This window comes from Eptatretus burgeri, chromosome 4, assembly GCF_056783735.1.
Source record: "Eptatretus burgeri isolate ZD-2024b chromosome 4, Ebu_testis_v1, whole genome shotgun sequence".
NCBI lineage: Eukaryota > Metazoa > Chordata > Myxini > Myxiniformes > Myxinidae > Eptatretus > Eptatretus burgeri.
In genome coordinates, this window is record NC_140964.1 from 13402272 (window position 1) to 13412071 (window position 9800).

Here is a 9800-nt window from a genome sequence, read left to right on the forward strand (position 1 = left end):
AATACCGAAACCCCTGTCAGATTCGCCAAACCCCCTAGGAGAAGATGCAAATTGAAATCGGCTGCCCCCTAAAAACACATGTCTTTTGGGCGTGGCTCTGCCCATAATGGGCGCACCTCGCCCATTTTGAGGAAAACACAACTCGATCATGATATAAACCTCCCACCAAAATTTTGTCAGGATCGGATGAAAACCCACGGAGCTATGCTCGGGACAGACATACAGACAGACAGACAGACAGACAGACAGACAGACAACAATAAGGAATATTGTGGTCACATTTTTTTCATGAAAATATTTTTTCGTGAACCAATATAATTCTAATGGGTACTCGCCATTGAAGATACTACAACATGCGTGATGAAGATGTTGATGAATTATCTGTGCAGTACTGCTGACGATGAAGGTGATGACGATGATGAATGTACTGCACAGCCAGAAAGAGCATTACAGCTCTTCTGAAGGCGCCACTACATCACGCGCTTCGTCAGGTGGTGTAGTATCATCGCCCTCGTTTGGAATTTCAGTTTCCGCTGAAGGTGTAGGCGTAACTTGTCTCTTCTTGCGAGTGAGGAACATGGTTATGGGGAGTTGCTGGTGCTGTTTCTTCTTCTGTGCAAGAAGGTTTTTATAAACCGTCATGCCCCCCTCGATGGTATTTGCAAACTGCAACGAACGAAGCATGTGGGGGTCCCATTCTTGAGCCACTCGCTGAAGGTCTTTGGCCATTCTGACCATGGTTGCGAGCCGTTCGAGTGTTAGGCCAACCTCCTCTTCTTCTTGAAACCCTGGTTCCTCTTGTTCCTCTTCCTCTACCTCGCTTGCTGACTTCGTCATATCCGTGAGGTCTTCATCTGTCAACGGTTGTGAGTGGGCATCAATCAGCTCATTAACATCCTCGTGAGTCATGTTGTTGAAGCCATCTCCGCCAAGAAGTTTTGCCAGCTTCACAGCCTTATCAACCGCGGAATGATGAACCTCTTCAGGAGAGAATCCCTTATAGCCGTGGACGACTTCTGGCCACAATTTCTTCCAGCTGACATTTAAAGTTTCACTCCTCATCTCCTTTCTAGCCTTTTGAATATTTTGGACACACGATGCAATGGTGTATTCACGCCAGTACACCTTCAGCGATAAGTCTTCGTCCGAGTCCATAGCTTCAACGAGGTTTTGCAGGGTGCTTCGCGTATAAAGCGCCTTAAAAGCGCGAATAACGCCTTGATCCATTGGCTGAATCAGCGATGTGGTGTTCGGCGGCAAGAACTCTATCGACACACAATCATACGAGAGATCAACTGCGTGGCCTCCAGCATTGTCCATGATCAGAACCACTTTGAATTCGAGGCCTTTCTCTGCCAGATAAAGCTTCACCTCCGGGATAAAGCACTGATGGAACCAATCAGACGTAAGAACTTTCGTCATCCAGGCCTGAGGGTTGTGCATCCAGTAAACTGGCAACTCATTCTTATTCTTGTTTTTGGGAGCCCTTGGGTTTTTTGACTTATAAATAAGACCTGGCTTAATCATGAAACCCGCAGCATTCCCACACATAATTAACGTTACACGATCTCTTTGGGCCTTGAATCTGGGGCTTTGGCTTCGTCCTTCATAATAAAAGTGCGAGACGGCATTGTTTTCCAGAATAGGCCCGTCTCAACCATGTTGAAGACTTGTTCGGGCCTATAGCCCCCTTCCTCGATGATCGTTTTAAATGTGTTATTCACATACTCTTCAGCTCCAGCTTTATCCGCAGAGGCAGCTTCACTATGCAGAGGAACGCTCCTAAGTCCACAGCGCTTCTGAAACATCAAACCAGCCCTTGCTGGCACTGAATGGGGTTTGTTTGGTGCGAGAAGCACTCGATGGTCCTGCTTCTGCATCGTCGTCCTCGTCCTCATCCTCGTCGCCGTCGTGATCGTCACCACTTTCAGCAAAAGTATCGTTAAGTTTCTTGGCCTTTGTGCGGATGGTGTTGGTATCCAGCGAGATATTCTTCTTCCTGTAGTCGCTGATCCACAAGGCCAATGCAGACTCCATCCTTACAATGGCCTTATTGCGGGACGTTACCACCCTCTTCGGGGTCTTGTTAAAAGACACTGCTGCTGTCGTCCTGATATTCTTTTCGTCCTTCTTAATGTACCATACCGAAGATTCATTGATGCCGTAATGGCGGCCGACAGCAGCGAAGCTTCTCCCTTGCTTTAACATGTCGAGAAGTTGCACTTTTTCTATGATGGTTAGCATCTTCCTCTGCTTGGTGTCTGCCGCTTGGGTTCTGCCGCTTCTGCCGCTTGGGTTCAGTGCCAGATATCTGCCGCTCTGCCTGGTTCTAGCATCTGCCGCTTGGGTTCAGTGCCAGATACCTAAGAAGGTGCAGAACGTTTGGGCGGCATTGTCGCAGTTGAAATAAATTAAAAACTTTCACGGATAATTCACACAAACACAACACCGCAGTGTAACACTACGAGTAGCGATCGCACGTCGATGTGAAATGGACAAGGCGAGATGCTGAATGCATGCTATGCGCGGGAGATGCAGAGAATGATGCTACGGTCGCTGAGCCAATCAGAACCCAGGATACAGAACACCATGCTCTGGTTGGTCGCCTCCCATCCATCAGCCAATAGCGTGCCGTGTACGATCTCATGTGGGGAAACTCGCGCAAGTGGAAGTGGCCGCATCTGCGTTTTCCATACGCACGACTTTGTCTGCTCTTCTACTGTACACTATGTACAGTATTTTATTTCTTGTAATATGTTTCAATTTGATTTTTTTATTTTTTTACGTTTTTAAAAATTTTTTAAGCTAGAAAATGCTTATTTTACCATAAAAATAATTAAAATAATAAATATATAAAAATACATTAAAACAGCAAAATCCCATGATATAGCGAAAAATCCACGATATAAAGTTAGATATGTAAGAGTTAAAAATCCACGATACAGTGAGACCGCAAAAAGTGAACCGCAATATGGCGAGGGATGACTCTATGTGTGTGTGTGTGTATATATATATATACATATTATATTGTGTGTTTGTGGATTTAGAGAAAGCTTATGATAGGGTGCCAAGAGAGGAGTTGTGGCATTGTATGAGGAAGTCGGGAGTTGTGGAGAAGTATGTTAGGATCGTGCAGGATATGTACGAGGACAGTGTGACAGCGGTGAGGTGTGCGGTAGGAATGACGGACCGGTTTAAGGTAAAAGTGGGATTGCACCAAGGATCGACTCTGAGCCCTTTCCTGTTTGCAATGGTGATGGACAGGTTGACGGACGACATCAGACTGGAGTCCCCATGGACTATGATGTTCGCGGATGACATCATGATCTGTAGGGAGAGTAGGGAGCAGGCTGAGGCGAGCCTCGAGAGGTGGAGGTACGCACTGGAGAGAAGGGGAATGATAGTCAGTCGGAGTAAGACGGAGTACATGTGTGTAAATGAGAGGGAGGGTGGTGGTATGGTGCGGTTGCAAGGAGTTGAGGTGGGGAAGGTGGATGGGTTTAAATACTTGGGATCAACTGTCCAAAGTAACGGAGAATGTGGGAGAGAAGTGAAAAAGAGAGTGCAGGCAGGATGAAGTGGGTGGAGAAGAGTTGCAGGAGTGATTTGTGACAGAAGGGTAGCTGCAAGAGTTAAGGGTAAAGTATATAAGACGGTAGTGAGACCAGCTATGTTGTATGGTTTGGAGGCGGTGGCACTGACAAAAAGACAGGAAGCGGAGCTGGAGGTGGCAGAGTTAAAGATGCTGCGATTCTTGTTGGGAGTGACGAGGATGGATAGGATAAGGAATGAGTATATTAGAGGGACAGCTCAGGTAGGACGGTTTGGAGACAAAGTGAGAGAGGCGAGATTGAGATGGTTTGGACATGTGCACAGGAGGGAAGCGGAGTATATCGGGAGAAGGATGTTGAAGATGGAGCCGCCAGGCAGGAGGAGAAGAGGAAGGCCAAAGAAGAGGTTCATGGATATGGTGAGGGCGGACATGTGGGTGGTTGGAGTGTCAATGGAAGATGTGGAGGATAGAGCGAAATGGAGATGGTTGATCAGCTGTGGTGACCCCTTACTGGAGCGAGCCGAAAGAAGAAGAAGAAGATATATATATATATATATATATATATATATATATATATATATATATATATATATATATATATATATATATATATATATATATATATATATATATATATACATAGTTCTGGATATTTGTAACATTGTTTGTGCAGTGAATGGAGTTTATGTGGGAGTGGTTGGTTGCGTTATGAGTGTAGTTTATGTGGAGCTATTTGGCTACTTGAGGAATTTCGTTTATTTGGGGGTGCTTGGTGATTCAGTGAAACTGTCTGTGGAATTTCCAATGGCAAGACGATTTTGGGGAACATGGGGATGCCAGACGTGTCTTCTGTGTTCATGATGAAGGTGAACTTGAGAATTTGCTCACCATGAATTCCCTTCCAGTGGACTTGCCGTATATACATTCTGCACCTCGATTTTTAAAGTTGCCATGTATGGACCTTGGTTTTCTTCGACACTTGATCTGCTGAGTTCATAAATGGCCAAAAAAGTATTCAGTCCAATCTTTGTGTGCAGTCATTTATCCTGCTTTCAGCCCCATACTCATGGAGCTATAAAATATAATCATTATATGAAATTATGATGATCATTTAATTTAAATTAAACGTTCTCCATTCGCATTTCTTCTTGAACAGTCATCCTTTTGTTGAAGTGTTGTTACACAATGATGGAATTGTGGTCACTTTGCACAAGTCTATAAACAAGCCAAATCCTTTCCAAGATTCCCTGTGTTATCCTCGCTGTATTGGCCATTTGTTCCCTCCGTGTACTTTCAATGAAAGCTTCAAAACATACTTTATGGAAATGTAAATGCTAGTGGATCAGTGTTTCCACACTCCAACACCAATAGACAGTTTCTTAGCAAGTGTTTCACTCATAAATGACGGTCTTCCACGGCATGGACGTTCACAATGATATTTCCAGATCTGACCCTCCAGTCGGCCTGATACGACATGATCAACAATGGCATTGGCCCAATTTGAATCGCTCGCTAAATGCACATGGTTCTTTGCTTTTCGTTAGCAAAAAGGGAATCATCTGACTGTGCTTCAACTTTGAAGGGTTTTAATAAAAATTTTCCCGGTTCTTTTTTTTTTAACTTTTTTTCATGCAATGTGCGTATTTTACTGTCCCCCTGAGGAACTTGCACTATTGGTGGCCATCGAGATTTTGGTTCACATCTGCACAGCTTGAGGCATTTCTTTATGACTGTCATACAGCAAAAAGGTGACAACATCAAAGTGGGAAATGAGTTATCCCAAAACTCCTACAGCTGTTAACATGAATGCAAATTAACCAGAACACAATCTTTATTTCCTTCCACGACAATGGAGAACTGGTGTGTGTGTGTGTGTGTGTGTGTGTGTGTGTGTGTGTGTGTGTGTGTGTGTGTGTGTGTGTGTGTGTGTGTGTGTGTGTGTGTGTGTGTGTGTGTGTGTGTGTGTGTGTGTGTGTGTGTGTGTGTGTGTGTGTGTGTGTGTGATCTTGGACAAAATTGACTCTGGATTTCATTCTTGTAACCAGACCTTGTGGGTTTTTTTTTTATAAGCAATAGCATTTGCAGCATCTGCATTTCTGATGTATATTTAAATTATCAAAATACATTTGATTCTCGTCAGAAAATTTGTATTCTTTCCCACGCTCCCCTCCAGCCCAACACCTTCAAATTACATGTCTTTACAAATACTTATATTTAACTGCAATTGTACAGTCTTCGTTTGAGATTCATAATTTTTCCTTTGTGTGTGGTTCTCCAAGGCCCATGCAGGTCCTTGTACATAAAATGGTGCATGCCAAGAGCATGTCCCCCTTCCTATATCAGGCCTTTTGTTTGTTCTCCATGGTTCCAAAGTGAAACCAGACAGATAACGCTCCATTTCCAAAAACGCCAATATTTCATGTTTTTACCGTTAATTTGATTAAGAATTGAAAGTTTTTGTTGTGATATTGACGTTCCACTTGTGAAAATAATTTGGTACAGCAAATTTCGGGGAAATTGCAGGCTCTGGGGTTTGGAAACATGTATGGTAACAAAAAAGTTGTGTTATGTGTATATATACACACACACACACACATCTAACTTTACATCCAACTTCTCTGGATCCTGCTCTCCCCCTCTTGGCTCCTCTGACCACACTTCCTTGGCAAAGCTCATATTTCTCTGGCTATTGTAATGAAGCGACCGTAATGCCCCAGAATCTGATTGTTCACACAAGCTAATTGGCAGGAACTATAAACCATCCTTTCTCAAAGGGACAGTGGTTAAGGCTACCATCACCACAGAATCTGACATTGATTCCACCTGGGAATTATTTCACAAAATCCTCATCTCTATCCTGCACCAGTTTATTCCATTCTGGCTGTGGCTATCCTATCCATCTTTTTGACCCTGGTACACTTAAACTTGTGACCAGACAGTTGCAGTCAAGCAGCCCGTTTTCTCAATATGGAGGGAGAACCTTACTTCAGATCAACAATAATCTGACGTTTCGGGAATTATATCTTTGGCGGAGCAAAAAGATGCCTCTATGTTTCTTTTACTGCACCTATTCCAGTTGTGCTTCCTTTACTCTATCAGCCCTTCAATCACCCCCCCCACCCAAACCCACACCACCCATCTCCCAATTCCTCCAGGATGCATACCTTCTTCCAGACATGCCCTTCTGCTTAAGCTCCTAAAATACAGGCCTACTCCCCACCTTCACTATTTTTATCCTCTTTCCTCACATTTCTGGAACTGTGCTTCCTGAGGCTGTCAGTCCCACTCTTCCCACCATGACTTATAGTTTATGGTACAACAACATTTTGTGTCACCTCTCATCCCTACCCACGATCCTTCCACCTCTGGCCATTAACCCAACCAAAAAGACAACCCGCTTCCTTGTCGGTTTCCTCTCCTCCTCTCTCCTCATTCCTTTGATTTTGTTGCATCAACCTGCTGCCCCACTGTCAGTACATTGTCTGTTGCCTGGTTCTCTGTCTCTGTCTCTGTCTCACTCTTCCATGAGTCTATATTTTGTTTATATATAAAGTGTTGATCTCATTGTTTTGCAATATATTTACAGCCAGAAGTCATTCTGCATCCAGGCTTCCTGTTGCAGCTCCACTGAGATCATATTCTGCACAAGCTGCTGATGATTCCAGAGGAGTACAGGTGATTATGCATCTCCACCTGCATTGATGCATACTTTAGAGAGGAGGTTGCTCTGTTGTTGCCCTTTTCAGACATTTCCCAAACTGTTCCTTCATGAATTCTGAAGTTCTGTTTTCGTTGACGACTTGTGTGGCCTCCCCCACAGGAAGATGTGTTTTATCAACTTAAAGCTGACAAATGTACGGTAACCGCCAGGGGAAGCAAAGCAAAGCTGATATTTTGGGCATTAGTTCTTCACATTTTCCTCTATCTACATCACTAATCTCTATCTCTCCACCTCTCTTTCTCTGATGAAGGGTTAACACCCAAAATGTCAGCTTTATATTGCTTTCCATTGAGGTAAATACATCCTTATATACTTGCAGATGATAAAACTTTTTGTTTGAATTGTCTGCTGATTTAACATTACCTTAACATTGAATTGTCTGTCTGCCTTAACAAAGTTTTGCATTCTTTTGGCGTTCCCACAGCAGCCTTGTTCGGCGCCACCAGTGCCAACAGAGCGAAAAGAATATGACACCTTGCCACCGTACCCTACGTCACCACAGCGTTACCGTGATGCTTTCGGCACCATGCAGCGGGGCCCCCGCTCACCTCCTCTGGAACACGGCACTCTCCGTGACCACAAGAGTCATGACAACTATGTGGACTTCTACTCTGCAACTCGACCACCCTTCAGCACATCGTCTTATGAAGCCGGCCAAATGCACAACTCAGATGATTCGTGGGTGTGATGTGGACATTGAGCTGTGATTGGAAATTTGTGCTGTACATCCAGAAAGTATTGCATATGAAAGCTATCCGAGACCAGATACATCATCTCAAAGCTGTGGCCTAACCCGGTCAATTGTGTGCTGTCCTTGCTCATCTGCTCTCTCACGTGTTATGTGATGTTCTGTTCTCCTGGATCCATATTACTTCATCGCTGCCAACATCTGAATGCTCCTCATTTAATGGCGAGTGCCACATTGTACATACTTATATCTCATTCTTCCTAACTGAGGGTACTGATCGAATGGGTACATTTCAGTTTCCTCCACAGTGACAGGTACTTTATTAATTAAGGTTAAAAAAAATAACATGAGGACAGTATCACAGTGTCATATAACCATGGTTTATGGAAGCTCCAAGAGGACATTGGTTCAGCTCACAGTAAAAATTAAAACAAAGAACCAAAATAACATTTTTAGAAACCGTACGTCGTCAAAGTTTACACCTGCAATTTGACTCTGCGATCAAGGAAACGCATCCCTGCATGCTTGTTGTTCTTTCATATTAGACTTCCATGCATGTGTACCCAGCATTTAAGTGGTGGAACTTACTTCAGCCACTGGTGCAACACGATAGGCTCGTGTTGCTATATTCCACCGACCTGGATGTATACGATGGAGTGGTATATACTTGAGCAGGTCCAGGATCGTTCTTAAAAATAGGGGGAGTTAGGAAGGGTCTTCGGTCTCGCACTTCCCGGTATCTTAACAAAGCATACATATGCTGTATATCCATCAAAAAGTGCGGTTATATATACAAATCAAAGTTGTATGCACAAAGCTAAATGGCATTTCACACGTCATAAATTATTTTCCCATGTTTTTGAGTAATTTAATATATTGCTGTGTGTCTGTATTTCACAATACGATTTTAACTGCATGCGTTTCGTCTTTTTTTTTTTTGGTTTGGTGGACTTAAAAATATATATTTTTTACACGTCATTGTACAACCTGTATACATTAAAATACAAATGTTTTTTGGGTTAGGGATAAGATCGAAAGCCATGTTTTTAAAAATGAAAGGCATATATTACAAAAATGATGATTCACGAATCCCAAAACTAGTTCACGTAAACTTTGCCACAATTAACTGGTTTAACAACTGTAATGTTACAGGAATTTCCATTGCCAAATGCTTCCCGTCTGATGGCTCACTCACACATTTACAATAAATACGGTGGCAGTCTTTTGTCTGCCTACGCAGCATCATCAATGCTTTGGATTTGTGAGATTGCTGAGTTTAATGCCGTATTTCTTTGAGTTCCCTTCCAACGAATTGAAATGCAGGAAGAGGCCATTAGACCTATCAAAGCCTGTGCTATGGTTGCCAACATATTGTTATGGACTCGGGGTTCGAGACTTGCCACGAGGAGAAGCACTCGGGTCCCTCTCAAATGCCTGGTCCTGAGGCCGCCGGGCACAGATAACTCCACGTGCCGGCAAGTTGTAAACCAACCATGAAAGTCGATTGGCACTGCCGATCTGAGCAGGGTTACACTACTTCGTGTGATACCTTACCTGTGGATGACCGAACCAATTGGGGTCTCGTGCCCTCAGCACACACCCGGGTTATTGCCGAGCGATGCAGTGAGTGTGCGCTGGCTAAAAAGAACACATTAATGGGATAGAACTTCCCAGATGAACCAATGAAGGAAAAGATGAAACTGACTGGGTTCATTTACGAGGTCCGTCTAAAAAGTAACGGGACTGAGCCTGCTTTGTACTCCAATTACACAACTTGAATGAACGGGTTGTGTTACAGTCTTTCGCAACATTCCAGCAATATATATGATTGGTGATGG

At 43.6% G+C, this 9800-nt stretch overlaps 1 protein-coding gene across 8 annotated transcripts in view; it reads left to right on the forward strand.

The window, feature by feature from the left end:
* LOC147027498 (uncharacterized) overlaps positions 1–9211 on the forward strand; it is a 504607-nt gene extending 495396 nt beyond the window's left edge. For 7 of the 8 annotated variants that reach the window (XM_085876968.1, XM_085876964.1, XM_085876965.1 and 4 more), the window contains 2 exons: positions 7140–7228; positions 7699–9211. In XM_085876968.1, coding sequence (XP_085733094.1) covers positions 7140–7228; positions 7699–7962 — 353 coding nt within the window. In that variant the 3' untranslated portion in view covers positions 7963–9211. The remainder of the gene's footprint in view (positions 1–7139; positions 7229–7698) is intronic. The other variant, XM_085876963.1, reaches the window with a different exon arrangement.
* The last annotated feature ends 589 nt before the right edge of the window (positions 9212–9800 follow it).